The following is a 16,554-nucleotide window of genomic DNA, read 5'->3' on the forward strand; positions in this document are numbered from 1 at the left end:
TGATTAATTAATTTTTAAGCTGTGATTAATCTGATTAAAAATTTTAATCATTTGACAGCCCTAATATATATATATATATTTATATTTATATTTATATTTATAAGAAATACTTCACTTTCAGTGAATTCTAGCTATATATATATATATATATATTTATTTTATTATATATATATATATATATATATATTTATTTATATATATAAATAAAATAAATACTTGAATTTCAGTGTTCATTTATTTACACATATACACACACATAACACTCATCTACTCATAGTTGAGTTAAGGGTTGAATTGTCCATCCTTGTTCTATTCTCTGTCACTATTTTTCTAACCATGCTGAACACCCTCTCTGATGATGCATTGCTGTGTGGCATGCACAAAAGTGCTTTCATCAAATGCACGAGAGTCTGGAATCTTCCATAGCATGGCCCAAAACCGGTCAATCCTTGCTTCCTGAGGAAGATCTTCACTGCCAAGCACTTGGTAGTCCACTACTTCTTCCCGGAGGCTATCCAGGTCCAATCGCAGCTGCGGCTTGGAACTTACAAGCGTATTTCTTCATCTTACTCGTCGTCGCCACGGCTGTATCTTCCTTGTTCTTCTGCTTCGTCTCCTTGTTGTGTGCGCAGTTGTGCACTGCACTCTCTAAAAGCCGTAGATGTTATTGTCACATATGCATGTACAGTAGATGGCAGTATTGTCCTGTTTAAGAGTGTCACAACATTGCTGTTTACGGCAGACAAACTGCTTTACGGTAGACGTAAACGTGACTGCTGTTGTTGTGTGTTGTTACTGCGCTGGGAGGACGTTAATGAAACTGCCTAACAATAAACCCACATAAGAAACCAAGAACTCGCCCTCGATCATTCTACAGTTATAACGTGATTGGGCAGGCACGCTGTTTATATCGTGGGAAAGCGGACGTGAAAACAGGTTAGGTCCGCATGGAGCTGGAGGGGGCGTGGCCCCCCTCCAGAGAAAATTTGTCCCGGGAGGTTTTCGGGAGAGGCACTGCATTTCGGGAGTCTCCCGGAAAATCCGGGAGGGTTGGCAAGTATGTCTACTGCAAGCATCATCCATTATTATAATCAGCAAAAAGAGACAAGATATATTGTATAATATTGTTAATATTACAGCCCAGTGGTGTAAACTTACATTGTTGGTGCCACGCTCGCCGCCTGGTTCGATCAAGTAGGTGTGATTTCCATCGAAGAACATTCCACTGAAATAAATAAATAGCATGAAGTCAACACAAATTGTTAATTTACAATATTGCATTGCCTTTATGAACCACCACAGTTGATTTGGCCTTCACTATTATATAATGTATTATAATGTACTATACATATATATATATATATATATATATATATATATATATATATATATATATATATATATATATATATATATATATATATATATATATATATATATATATATATATATATATATATATATATATATATATATATATATATATATATATATATATATATAAATAGCGGTATAGCTCGGTTGGTAGAGTGGCCGTGCCAGCAACTTAAGGGTTACAGGTTCGACCCCCGCTTCCGCCATTTACCCACCTGCTCCCAGTGCCACCCACACTGGGAGAAAAGCGCTATATAAATATACGTCACTTCACTTCACATATATAAGAATATATATATATTTATAGTGGTATATATGCATATCCTTTATGTATGTATATACACTGTATATATGTATGTATGTATGTATGTATGTATGTATGTATGTATGATGTATGTATGTATGTATATATATATATATATATATATATATATATATATATATATATATATATATATATATATATATATATATATATATATATATATATATATATATATATATATATATATATATATATATATATATATATATATATATATATATATATATATATATATAAGCACTTATATGTACATATTTTTTTGGGTTCCATCCGGTTGTTGCAAGGGGGACTTTTGATAGCGACACACATTGGGGGACGCGCATGTTTGTCGGGAGAACGTGACTGCTCGTGAAGCAGTTAAGACGTTCTGCAGTCTCTCTGCTCCTTTATTGAGCTAACTGTATTTGGATGCTATTTTGAGAATGTATGAAAGCTCTTTTGTTACGTTTGATTGGGGGAAAATTTGCTTTTGTCCCCACTTTGTAAAGTTGATGCTTTCCCTCTCTGTCATGTGGTTTGCTCCGGAAGCAGAGAGTGGCACTGCTGCTGCTGACGTGTCCTCCTGGCCACTTTTTTTATTCATAGAAAAAATAAATGTGCAGAACGTCAGAAATTCAGTGTCGAAGTTTTTCATCAAAGAGACCATTCAAAGTCTGCAACATAAAACTGGTGCCGTGACCCGGATCTCCGAGGTTAAGCTGTGAGCGTGTGACGTCCGTGGTGTGAAGTTGGTGGACCTGTGATCCCTGTTAACAGCTGAAATGAGTAATGGTACTCTGAAACAAAAATATTTATCACGTTGAAAACTTTTAAAATCATATCTGCGTAATTTACCCTGTCCTGTGATCACTATTTGTATTTAATTAAAAAGGCAGGGGTTTTGATACCTTAACCTTGTTTACACCTGTAGTTGGGAGGGGCAGGGGATTGGCTGGCATACACGGAGGTTTCCAAAGCAGAAGTATTGATTTTGCAAATGAGGAATCAGTCAGACCCTGCCTTAAGCATGCCCCCCCTTGAAACCTAGTTTTCTACCCTTGTTACTAGTAGCGAGACCACCCCAGCAGCCGTGTGACATTATTGGTGAGTTAAGGACACAGATAGGAGAGTCAATAGCCAGTCGCTTGCTAACCAGTTGACAACTAGCTGTTTCCAACCAGCCTTCACAAAATGATACTGATAAACTAGTCACATCTGAAAAAAACATTGACTTGTCAAAAATGAGGGTGATAGTCAGATCAGATGTCAAAGAGCCTCCCATGTTTCGTGGTGACGGTGACGACAAGAACTCCATCCACGAATGGATCGATTTGATGGAAGTGTACCTGTAAAAGAGGAGTCTTTCAGCCAGTGAACAGACGTATGAGATCCTTAACCATCTCCTTGGCAAAGCAAAAAGTATTGTCAAAGTAAGACTGAAGTGAAACTGCTAGTTCTGAGACAATCTATAATATACTGAGATGTTACTTTAGAGTTCTGAGACAATCTATAATATACTGAGACGTTACTTTAGTGAAACTCCTGGGTCCTGTTTGCCATTGGCAGATTTCTATGACACACAGCCAGCCTATAGAAAGACACCAGTAGATTACTGGGTTAGGCTGAACACAGCTGCAGAGACTGAGACAGCAGGGAAGCAAGATGAGCAACATGGATGCGGAAATCGCTGTCATGTTCATCAAGAACTGTCCCGATCCCAGTTTAGCTTGTGTGTTCAAGTGCTTTGCTGCGTGTCAAGTTTGCGGTGGTGCGTCTCACTCAAGAAGAACACACTACATGAAAGAGAAAAGATGTCTGTGCTGTTTCGAGATAGGTCACCTGCGACAAAACTGTACTGCTGCTGTCCAACAAGATGGCCGATCGACCCCCCAGGGAAACTAAGCCATTCACACTCGGGAGGGAACAGCGTGAGTGATAATGATGAAACCCTCATTTTCAGTGATGACATACAGTCAGTATACACAGAGAACGTAAAGTCTGTTGCCCCTGGTGCTACTCTACTCTTTCAGAACATAACTAAACTTGATGAAGCCGACAGCCTGTTTTATGCCAATACACATGTAGGCAAACTGTCATTGCAAGCTCTACAAGATACCGGCTCCATGGCTTGCACCATCAGTGAGGAAGCTGCACAATTGCTCAAAGATAATGGTTTGGTATTACAACCAAGTCTTGTAGATAAATATATTATGCTAGTTAGTAGTGGTGGAATTCAAGTTAAACCTGAGAGCATCTGTGATATGAAGATGGAAGTGTATGGTGCACATTCATTGTACCTGTTTTGGTGGTCTCTGGGCAGAAAATCAGCTCATTCTTGGCACAAACGCCATCAAGCACCTGCTGAAACAGTTCAACCCATCCCCCCACTTCTTACAGGTCCTGAGAAAGCCTGAGTCCACTGGTGCACCAGAAATAATGCAGTTCCTCAACATGTTAGCTGGCATTAACAGGTGGAATGGTCACACAATGCCCGATTTCATTGGGACTGCAAAACTCGTGAAATCTGTGACTCTGTCCCCCAAGCAAGAGCTCATCATCTGGGCTAAGTTGTCTTCAGTGTCACCTCTGTTAGAGGGGAGTGCCATTTGTAAGACACACAGAAAAACAATTGTCTGCAGGTCTGTCGCTACCATGAATGGCAAAAGGTGGGTCCCAGTTCGGATCCTGAATACTGCTGACACGGCTGTCACTTTGAGGCGCAACATGAAATTTGCAGATGTCGCCACCTGCATCGCTATTGAAGATATGGATGTGCCATGTGAGCAGGAAACTACCCCAAAATTGTGTGTACAAAGTAAAACAGTAAGTAATGAAACAACCACTCAATCTGATAACCCATTTTACCACAGTCCCCGCGACAGCCTCCATGGCCTGGGTTTAGATGACCTGGATATTCATTCATGTGAAGTGTCTGGTCTTTGGAAATCAAAATGGTCCCAAGTCATTTGTGAATATGAGGATGTTTTCTTAAGGGACACACTTGATTGTGGGCTCGCTAAGGATTGTGTACATTGCATTCACTTATCCGACGAGCGACCTTTTAGACTTCCATATTGTCGTGGCCCACCAGGAGAGTATCACAATCTCAGACAAGTTATCAGGGATTTGGAGCAGAGTGAACTCATTGCAAAGTCTAAAAGTAAAAGGGCATGCCCATTAGTGCTTGTTTGGAAGAAGAATGGTGATCTCAGGATATGTGTGGATTATCGATGGTTAAACGCACGCACAATCAAAGATGCCCACCTCATTGCCTCATCAATCCGATTGCCTAGCAGCTTTGGTAGAAACTGCCATCTTCACCACTATGGACCTAGCCACTGGCTTCTATGTCATCGCCATGGCAGAAGACGACAAAAAAAGGGGGCTCTACGAGTTCAACCGACTCCCCCAAGGCCTGTGCAATGGTCCAGCCAGCTTCATGCGTCTCATGATGGGTATATTTGGTGATAAGAACTTCTTGACCCTCCCCTGCTACCTTGATAACTTGCTGGTTCATGCCCCAAACAAAGTGGAAGCTTTAAAGAGGCTAGAAATGGTTTTCAGCTGGCTGCGTGCCCACGGGCTGAAGTTGGCCTCAAATAAATGTAAATTACTTAGGAGAAGCGTACACTTTCTGGGCCATATCGTTGACAAAAATGGTGTTGCGACTGATCCTGACAAAGTCAAAGCTATCACCTCAATGACCGAGTTAGACCTTATGATGGATGATGGAGTAACACCACCACAGAAGAAGATCAGATCATTTCTGGGCATGGTAATGTACTATCAGCATATGTTCATATGTGATTGCTCCAGAAAAGCCAAACCCTTGTTTGGCCTCACTGCTGTACCAAAAGGAGGAAAGGCCAAGCTTCTTTCAAAAAGTTACATCTCAGCGACTGTAGAGAAGAACATTGCAGTTCATTTGAACATCTGAAAACTGCCTTCAAATGCTCAGACCAGTCAGCAAAGCAGGTTGCGCGACAGCTGTGTGACAGATACTTCTAAAGTTAAAGTTAAAATACCAATGATTGTCACACACACACAAGGTGTGGTGAAATTTGTCCTCTGCATTTGACCCATCCCCTTGTTCACCCCCTGGGAGGTGAGGGGAGCAGTGAGCAGCAGCGGCGGCCGCGCCCGTGAATCATTTTGGTGATTTAACCCCCAATTCCAACCCTTGATGCTGAGTGCCGAGCAGGGAGGTAATGGGTCCCATTTTTATAGTCTTTGGTATGACTCTGTCTCTGGATTCCCGCAACGGATCAAGGAGCAAATTTTGAAAGCCAACTGATCCAAGAGTTGTTGAAAGTAGCCGTGATGAAAAAGTCGAGAACAACACCTTATCACCCCATGGGGAATGGCCACACCAAGAAGTTCAACAGAACCTTAGGGAACATGATCAGATCCTTACCCCCTAAAGAAAAGCAAATATGTCCTCAGATGTTGCAGACGCTGACCTTTGCTTACAACTGCACTGCCCATGAGTCAACTGGGTATGCTCCCTTTTCCCTTAAGTATGGATGAAGTTCCAAACTACCTGTGGATATCATGTTCCACACGGTGGTAAAAGACAATGATATTTCTCATGCGTTTGATGTAGCTATTATAGTCATAACAGCTATATCAAACGCATGAGAAATCATCTAAGGGACGCCCTCACTCTGGCCCAAGCCAATGCTGAATCCATCAGGCGACGTCAAGCAGACATGTACAACAGAGCAACTAAGGGTGTGGACATTGAGGAGGGAGATCGTGTTCTTTTAGCGAGCCGATGCGGTCATAGTCGCAGGAATTAGCTTGACAGGTAGAAGTCCACCCTATACACTGTGGTCTCTAAAGATTCAGGGTGCCACACTTACCAGATCGCACACCCTGACACAGGGCAGGAGAAAGTAGTCCACAGAAATCGGATTTTGCAGGCCAACTTTCTGCGAGTTGAGGTTGAGCGTGGGAGTGTGTCCTCCTCTGAACAAAGTCACGGACATTAAATGATTGATAACAGTGACCTGGTTTGTTCATCTGAGTTGAACCAATCAGAACGCACTGCCAGCTAGGTAGCAGAGACCATTCCTTCAATAGTTCCCACGGCAATTGAAGACATACCTGCTGACCTTTCTCAAATTCCCCCTGATGACACTAAACTGGAATCCAAGCCCACAGTGTTGTGATAGTGTTAGTGTTGCATAAGCACCGAGCCAGTCCAGTGAGTCATATTAGGACCAGAGTCGGTCGAATTGTAAAGCCTGTAAATAAACTAATCCAGAACATGACACAAAGAAATACAAAAGCTGGCATAGGGTCAATGAGTTTGCCAGGACTTTATTTACGTAAGCTACAGCTAGCTGCTTGACATTCAGTGTACTTCAAATATAGTTTTCACATTGGTTCAACCTTAAGTAATGTGTAGGTTGGCGTTGTGGAGAATGCATATATGTTTAAGAGTTCTTTCTTTATTCATAGTCATGTTTAGTGTTTAGTGTTTTTCCATTTGTACTCTTTCTGTGTTTGTATCTTATGTCCGCAAGTAAACTGTGTGCTTTACCTTGAAGGTCGAAGGAATGTGGGAGTTGGAGTACTCCCTTTTTTATCGTATCTGTATTAGAACAATGAGGCTGTATTCCTTTCTGGACAGGGTGGGGGCTGTTTTCGTATTCAAGAAGTTGTCTCTTCCGTTTGAATGTTAGACCAATTCGAGATGCCGGTATGACTGTATTGGTGTGGGCTGGTCTAATAAAGCTTTAGTAAAACTTGATAATATTCCTATTCTGTCTTAATGGTCCTTCTTACTTTGCATATATGTCATCTGAAAGAATTTGGGATTGACCAGTGACTTTAATTTCCTGGGAGGGAAGGCTGGTCAGACGCAACAGCGTCTTATGAGATTGTGTATATGGCACGTTCTTAAGCCAAGTGGGTATTTGAAGTTTGGCCAGCTTCTGTATTCTACATTCTCTTTGCTGGTTAGGTTAGGTTACTTTATTAGGACCCGAAGGTAAACTTGTTTTGCAGCTGGCAAGGTCAGGACATCCATTGAAACATACAGAGAAAGTAACATCTTAGATATGCAATACCAATGCCTACCACATAACAAGCATCACAAACATTGCCAAGATCACAAAATAGTACATGTACTCAAAGTTCCCCATAAAAAGGATAACACATATAAAACCCCACTCAGATAAGATTTGGGACAAGCCAGAATAAAACACCATAATAAAAGTGTGGGAGGTGGGGCACAATGGCGAGCGCCTGGTGGCCGGGCCTGTCCCCATGGGGCCTGGCCGGGCACAGCCCGAAGAGGCAACGTGGGTCCCCCCTCCAATGGGCTCACCACCCATAACAGGGTCCATGGAGGTCGAGTGCAATTTGAGCTGGGCCAAAGGCAGGGCACTTGGCGGTCCGATCCTCGGCTACATAAGCTAGCTCTTGGGACGTGTAACGTCACCTCGCTGGGGGGGAAGGAGCCTGAGCTAGTGCGCGAGGTGGAGAAGTTCCGGCTAGATATAGTCGGACTCACTTCGACGCACAGCAAGGGCTCTGGAACCAGTTCTCTCGAGAGGGGCCGGACTCTCTTCCACTCTGGCGTTGCCAGCAGTGAGAGGCGACGGGCTGGGGTGGAAATTCTTGTTGCCCCCCGGCTCAGAGCCTGCACGTTGGAGTTCAACCCAGTGGACAAGAGGGTAGCTTCCCTCCGCCTTCGGGTGGGGGGACAGGTCCTGACTGTGGTTTGCGCTTACGTGCCAAACAGCAGCTCAGAGTACCCACCCTTTTTGGATTCACTCGAGGGAGTACTTGAGAGTGCTCCCCCGGGTGATTCCCTCGTTCTACTGGGGGACTTCAATGCTCATATTTGCAACGACAGTGAAACCTGGAGAGGCGTGATTGGGAAGAATGGCCGCCCGGATCTGAACCCGAGTGGTGTTTTGTTATTGGACTTTTGTGCTCGTCACAGATTGTCCATAACGAACACCGTGTTCAAACATAAGGGTGTCCATATGTGCACTTGGCACCAGGACACTCTAGGCCGCAGTTCCATTATCGACTTTGTAGTTGTGTCATCGGATTTGCGGTCTCATGTTTTGGCCACTCGGGTGAAGATAGGGGCGGAGCTTTCTACCGATCACCACCTGGTGGTGAGTTGGCTGCGATGGTGGGGGAGGATGCCGGACAGACCTGGTAGGCCCAAATGCATTGTGAGGGTCTGCTGGAAACTCCTAGCAGAGTCTCCTGTCAGAGAGAGTTTCAATTCCCACCTCCGGAAGAACTTTGAACATGTCACGAGGGAGGTGCTGGACATTGAGTCTGAGTGAACGATGTTCCGTATCTCTATTGTCGAGGCGGCCGATTGGAGCTGTGGCCGCAAGGTGGTTGGTGCCTTTCGTGGCGGTAATCCTAGAACCCGCTGGTGGACACCATCGGTGAGGGATGCCGTCAAGCTGAGGAAAGAGTCCTATCGGGTTCTTTTGGCTCATAGGACTCCAAAAATAGCTACTACAGGCCAAGCGGTATGCGGCTTCAGCGGTCGCGGAGGCAAAAACTCGGACATGGGAGGAGTTTGGGGAAGCCATGGAAAACGACTTCCAGACGGCTTCGAAGCGATTGGGGACCACCATCCGCCGCCTCAGGAAAGGGAAGCAGTGCAATGTCAACACCGTGTATGGTGGGGATGGTGTTCTGCTGACCTCGACTGCGGATGGGGTGGATCAGCTGGAGGGAATACTTCGAAGACCTCCTCAATCCTACCAACACGTCTTCCTATGAGGAAGCAGTGCCTGGGGAATCTGTGGTGGGCTCTCCTATTTCTGGGGCTGAGGTTGCCAAGGTAGTTAAAAAGCTCCTCAGTGGCAAGGCCCCGGGGGTGGATGAGATCTGGATGCTGTGGGGGCTGTCTTGGTTGACAAGACTCTGCAACATCGCATGGACATCGGGGCCCATACCTCTGGATTGGCAGATCGGGGTGGTGGTTCCTCTCTTTAAGAAGGGGAACCGGAGGGTGTGTTCCAACTATCGTGGATCACACTCCTCAGCCTTCCCGGTAAGGTCTATTCAAGTGTACTGGAGAGGAGGCTACGCCGGATAGTCGAACCTCGGATTCAGTGTGGTTTTCTTCCTGGTCGTGGAACTGTGGACCAGCTCTATACTCTCGGCAGGGTCCTTGAGGGTGCATGGGAGTTTGCCCAACCAGTCTACATGTGCTTTGTGGATCCGTTGTGGTGAAGAAGGAGGTGAGCCGGTAGGCAAAGCTCTCAATTTACCGGTCGGTCTACGTTCCCATCCTCACCTATGGTCATGAGCTTTGGGTTATGACCGAAAGGACAAGATCCTTGGTACAAGCGGCCGGAATGAGCTTTCTATGCCGGGTGAGAAGCTCTGTCATCCGGGAGAAGCTCAAACTAAAGCCTCTGCTCCTCCACATCGAGAGGAGCCAGATGAGGTGGTTCGGGCATCTGGTCAGGATGCCACCCGAACGCCTCCCTAGGGAGGTGTTACAGGCACGTCCGACCGGTAGGAGGCCACGGGGAAGACCCAGGACACGTTAAAGACTATGTCTACCGGCTGGCCTGGCAATACCTCGGGATCCCCCGGGAGGAGCTGGACCAAGTGGCTGGGGAGAGGGAAGTCTGGGCTTCCCTGCTTCGGCTGCTGCCCCCGCGACCCGACCTCGGATAAGCGGAAGAAGATGGATGGACGAATAAAATAATAATAAAATAATAAATAACAATACAATAAATACAATAATAAAATAATAAATTGCACTAAAATAAATATAGGCAAAAATAGCTACTACAGCTTATTTAGTTCTGTGATGGCAGCTGGGACAAAACTACATCTGTGCCGTTTTGTTTTGCCTCTTGTGACTGAAAACCTCCGTCCAGATGGGAGAAGGTGAAAATGGCTGCGTAGGTAGTGAGATACATCAGTTAAAATTGAGGAAGCTATCCTCACTACCTGGTTGTTGTAGAGGGTGGCTGGAGATAAATGAGACTCGCCAATTAATTTACCTGACACTTTTAAAATTTGATTTAGGGAATCCGATTGTAGCTGAGATAGGCTCCAGCACCCCCGTGACCCCGAAGGGAATAAGCGGTAGAAAATGGATGGATGGATGGAATTCTTGTCCTTTAGTGACAGGTGACTGAACCATGAGACCAGGGAGAAGGACAAAGCAGATTCTATAACAGCACGGTAAAACATGATCATGATGGTCTTGTCAACATTAAAATGAGACAGTTTTCTCAGACAGTACACACATTGGTGAGCCTTTTTACACACACAGTTGGCTTAACATTTCAGTTGTTCATCAATTATAGTCCCAAGGTATTTATACTTGTGCACATATCAATGACCTGGTTTTTAATCATAGTTGGCTGGTTCACATGGGGTCTCTTCCTAAAGTCGACCAGCATGTCTTTTGTTTTTGATAAGTTGAGCTGGAGGTAAGACTCATCACACCAGCGTACAAAGTCATTAATAACGGGGCCGTGGCTGCTTTCATCTCATTTAGTAACTAACAATTACTGAATCATTAGCATATTTGATTATTGTTCTGTTGTCATAATTACTTCGACACATGTTTGTGTACAAAATAAATAACAGGGGAGACAACACACAACCTGGTGTTGAATTGGTAGAAGTACCTTTCCTGACAGACAAAGTATCATTGACCCTGACTTTCTGGGTTCTGTTCGTTAAAAGGTTAAGAATCCAGCCCATCAAGTTATTAGTCAGGTTAAAGTGCTCAGCCAATCTGCTAATCAGGATATGCGGCTTGATCGTGTTAAAAGCTGAAGAAAAGCCTACAGATAAAAGTCTGGCATGAGTTCCATTTTTGTCCAAATGTTTTAAAAGCATATCTGAAAGAGTTACAGTGGCATCCTCCACAGCTCTGTGGACTCTATATGCAAACTGCAGAGGATCTAATTCAGTTTGAGTTTGTTTTAAAATCTAAGTCCTGACCATCTTCTCTAATATCTTCATAACAATGGAGGTCAAAGCCACAGGTCTAAAATCATTTAAAATTGTTGGTCTGTTGGTTTTGGGGACAGGAACTACCATAGCATCTTTCCAAAGCTCAGGGACATGTTGTGTCTATATGGACTGATTAAAAATATAACAAAATACAGGACTTAGTTCTTTAGCACATGTTTTAAGTACACCACAGATATTGTCTGGGCCATGTTTTTTATTTACTTTTACTGCGCTAAATGATCTTTCAACATCCAGCTGAGTAACTTTAAAATGCTTGTTGTCTCTCAGACTATGGCTTGATTCCAGAACTTCTCTGCTAAAATCAAATGTATCAAAACGACAATAAAAACAGTTAAGAGCATTAGCCAAATTAATATCTGTGCTAAAATCATCTCAAATAACACGGTTGCTACACCCTGCGTTTTGAAGCCCTATCATTGATTTCATTGTCTTCCAGTTTGAGCCAAAATAATTTGCAGCTAATTTATTCACCAGTTTTAATTTATAGTTTTGTTTGGCTTTCAGAATTTCAGACTTGTGTTATTTTGTAGCTGAAAGCTGTTCCTGTGCTGTTCTTTGTTTAAAAGCATTTATCTTTCTTTGTGAACAGGACTTTACAGATGTGGACACCCATGGCTTATTGTTGGGATATATGTTCACCTTCTTGCAGGGAATGATCATGTTCCTAAAAAAGCAACATATGGGCATTCCCATCTGAGTGGTGTCCATTAATTAACTTTATCTGAAGCTTTTAGGAGATTGGCTGTGCCCAAGCTGCCAAGTCAGGAGGGTCAAGTCTGCACATGCACCCTATCTCAGTTAACTCTCATTTTTTGTTTTAGTCAAAATGAATATAAACCAATAAGGACTACAAATTATTCACCAGTTAGTTTGGTATGAGTCAGGGAAATGTGCCTTGTTTTCCCCTTATATAATATACTGCAATTTGTTCTGAAGAAGACTCATCGGCTGAAGACCCGGCAAATGACCCTGGATTGAACACAACGACGAAACAGATAATCAGCACAGAACAAGTAACATCAGCTGAAGGACAAGAGCGCCAAGTATGCAGCTGTGGCTGGTCCAAAATAACATACATCAGAGGCCTTAAAATACATCAAGAGCGGATGAAGTGCTTGAAGAAAACGAAGCCTGGACCTCGCATTGATCTCTATCTTTTGAGAGAAAGGTCAAGTCAGGCGAGTGAAGCTCAGCGGCAGGATTTAACCCACAGTCCACCGAGCATCAATACCCCAGAGGCTGAAAGTAATTCAAGCACTACATCAGAGATTGTGGAACCAAGCCACTTGCAACCTGCTTTGGAGAAGAACATGCAAGGCCACAGACCTCATGTGAAGTGGCCAAAGTCCAGCAGCAAGAAAGAGTGGGGAATAATCGATGCAGACCTGATCAAGATCCTGGACGGAATCAAAGGAACGGTGGAGAAGAAACTAGAGAAGATGGGAAATCTGATCTACTCCTATGGAGCAGAAAGATTCGGAGCACACGTGACAGGGAAAAAGGACATGCCATCAACAACCCCTCCAAAGTCCAGAAGGAAATCGAACGACTGGTCAAAGAGAGAAGGGTTTTGAGGAAGGAATGGAAGAGAGCCTCACTGGAGGAAAGAGTGGGCATTGACCTCCTGCAAACAGACCTGAAGGGACACCTGGGAAGATTGCGGAGAGCTGAAAACCTCAGAACTCGACGCAAGAGGAAGGAAAGGGCGAGAACATCCTTCTACAAGGACCTTTTCGGATTTGTGAAAGGCCTCTTCACAAAGGAAAAGAGTGGATCACTTAAGGTGTCAAAGAGGGAACTGGAAGACCACCTGAAAACCACTCACACAGACAGTCAAAGATTCGAACAGAGAGAGATACCATCAGACATGCCACCAATACCTCAACCAGAACACCAGCTGGACGACAGTCCCCCAAGGTGGAGCGAGGTTGAGGAAGCAGTGAGGAAATCAAGGGCAGCTTCAGCTCCAGGACCAAATGGAGTTCCATATCAGCTGTACAAAAATTCCCCAAATGTCTTACGCTTTCTGTGGAGGCAGATGAAGGTGATGTGGACGAAGCAAACCATCCCAAAAGTGTGGCGCAGAGCTGCGGGAGTGTTAATCCCAAAGGAAAAAGATGCCTCAAACATCGATCAATTCCGGCAGATCAACCTGGTAAACGTTGAAGGGAAGGTCTTCTTTAGCATCGTTGCTAAAAGGATGACAACGTACCTGAAGCAAAACAGCTTGATTGATACATCCGTGCAGAAAGCTGGAATACCTGGTTTCTCAGGCTGCTTGGAGCATACAAGCATGATATGGCACCAAATCCAATCTGCCAAGAGGGAAGGAAGAGACCTGCACGTCTTATTCCTAGACCTAGCCAATGCTTTTGGATCCGTCCCTCATTCTCTCATCTGGACAGCCTTCAACTTCTTCCACATCCCAAATACCATCACAAACCTTGTGAAAAACTACTTCCGTGATCTGCAATTCTGTGTCAAAACAACAGAATACACAACATCATGGCAATCTCTGGAGGTGGGAATAATGGCTGGATGTACCATCTCCCCTCTAGCCTTCACCATGGCAATGGAAGTGATAATTCGAGCTTCCAAATGGGTTGTGGGTGGAGAACGTCTGAAAGGGGGACAGCGTCTACCTCCCATCCGTGCCTACATGGACGACATGACCACTTGACCTCAACCATTGCATGCACTAAACATCTGCTGGGAAAGCTTCATGCCAACATTACATGGGCACGGATGAAGTTTAAACCCAGCAAGTCCAGGAGCATATCTATCGTCAAGGGGAAACTCACGGACCATAGGTTCTACATCGAGGATACTCCCATTCCGTTGGTGTCAGAGCTGCCAGTCAAGAGTCTAGGGCGATTGTACAACGCAAGTCTCAAAGACTCGGACCAGAGCAATCAGCTGAGGGAAGAAACCATCAAAGGCCTTGCCCGCATTGACAAGACCTTACTTCCTGGCAAGTTGAAACAGTGGTGCCTACAGTTTGGATTGCTCCCCCGTTTGATGTGGCCACTAACGGTCTATGAGATCCCCATGTCCAAAGTCGAGAAGCTGGAGAGAACAGTCAGTGCATACATCAAGAAGTGGCTTGGCCTTCCACGGTGCCTCAGTAACATCGGCCTATATGGTCATGGTGCCCTGGAACTGCCCATCTCTAGCCTCACGGAGGAGTTTAAATGCACCAAGGTGAGGCTGAGCATGACACTGACTGAGTCTCAAGATGAGGTGATCCGAGCGGTTGCTCCCAGACTGACAACCGGGAGGAAATGGATCCCATCTGAGGCCGTACAACAACCCAAATCTGCTCTCAGTCATGGAGACATAGTGGGACAAGTGCAGCACGGAAGAGGTGGGTTTGGTCTTGGGGCTAGTCGACCCACATGGCACAAGGCAACATCAGCCCAGAGGAGAAAGCTAGTGGTTGATCAGGTTCGACAACAAGAGGAGGCAGACAGATGTGCAACAGCAGTGGCACAGTCCAAACAGGGACAGTGGACTAGCTGGGAAAACCTGGAGCATCGTAAGCTCACATGGAAGGATCTTTGGGAAATGGAAGGGAGCCAGATCAGCTTCATCATCAGAGCCACCTACGATGTTCTTCCCACACCCAAGAACTTAAACCAATGGTTTGGAGAAGATCCTTCTTGTGCACTCTGTCAAACCCCTGCAACACTCCGTCACATCCTCACTGGCTGCAAAATCAGTTTGTCTCAAGGCCGCTACACCTGGAGGCACAACCAGGTCTTGAGACAGCTGGCGATCACCCTGGAGGAAAGGAGAAATAACAACAAGGCCCTCCCTCCCCCCCCTTAATCCCTAGTCACTCAATCACCACTCAGTTTGTAAGAGCAGGACAACTCCCACCAAAACCATCTGCAAGAGTGGAGGCAACCCTTCTGGACTCCGCCCGGGACTGGAAAATGCAGGTTGACTTGGACCACAAACTCATCTTCCCGCCTGAAATCATTACAACCAGCTTCAGGCCGGACCTGGTCTTGTGGTCAACCTCCCAGAAGACTGTGTTCATTGTTGAACTAACTGTACCATGGGAAGCAGCAGTTGGTGAAGCATATGAGCGCAAACAACTGAGGTATGAGGACATAGCAGCCGAGGCAGAGCAGCGCGGCTGGCGTGCCCGAGTGCTTCCAGTTGAAGTCGGGTGCAGAGGCTTCGTTGCTACGTCCACAACCAAGCTCCTCAAAGGGATTGAGAGGTCAGGCCTTCCGGCGGGCTGTCAAATCGCTGTCGGATGCTGCTGAACAAAGTAGCAGATGGATATGGTTCAAGAGAAAGGACCCAAACTGGGCTGCTAAATGACATCTAGGGGTAAAGGCAGAGGGGGGCACACCTGGGACGCCCGATGTCGCCGTTGAGCCCTCCGGAGGTGTCGTGGGCCTATCAACGAAACACCAGTGAAGGAGGGTGCCCACCTGAAGACCCCAGTGAAGCTTTTGCCCCTAACCCCCCACCCCCCACTCAACACTAACTGCTGATTAATCTGAGGGATTGTACTATTTAGTCCTATGAGCTCAACTGTAGGTGCATGCAAACTATCTTCTTTAAAATCTTATTATCCATCTTATTTGATGCAGTCAATGCTAATAAAAGTGTGCTCGTTAACAACGTTATTGACACATTTAACCCTGTAAAATTGTATATAAGTACTTTAATTACACATTTAACCCTGTAAAAAAGTGTGCAAGTACTTTATTGACACATTAAACATGTAAAAGTGTATACAAGTACTTCAATGACACATTTAACCCTGTAAAAAGTGTATACACGTATGTCAATGACACATTTAATCATGTAAAAGTGTATACAAGTACTCCATTGACATTGGGTCTAATGTTACCAAAATTATTTTT

General features: G+C 44.8%; 1 protein-coding gene across 6 annotated transcripts in view; it reads right to left on the minus strand.

Annotated features, from left to right (window-relative positions):
• The window catches only part of adam22 (ADAM metallopeptidase domain 22), a 191,877-nt gene that overhangs the window by 82,946 nt on the left and 92,377 nt on the right, over nucleotides 1-16,554 (minus strand). For all 6 annotated transcript variants that reach the window (XR_009827742.1, XM_062062763.1, XM_062062764.1 and 3 more), the window contains exon 6: nucleotides 1,159-1,225. Coding sequence is in view for 5 of the 6 variants with exons in the window: in XM_062062763.1 (XP_061918747.1) it covers nucleotides 1,159-1,225 (67 nt within the window). In the remaining variant the exon portion in view is untranslated. The remainder of the gene's footprint in view (nucleotides 1-1,158; nucleotides 1,226-16,554) is intronic.

The sequence above is a fragment of the Entelurus aequoreus genome, linkage group LG11 (assembly GCF_033978785.1).
Source record: "Entelurus aequoreus isolate RoL-2023_Sb linkage group LG11, RoL_Eaeq_v1.1, whole genome shotgun sequence".
NCBI lineage: Eukaryota > Metazoa > Chordata > Actinopteri > Syngnathiformes > Syngnathidae > Entelurus > Entelurus aequoreus.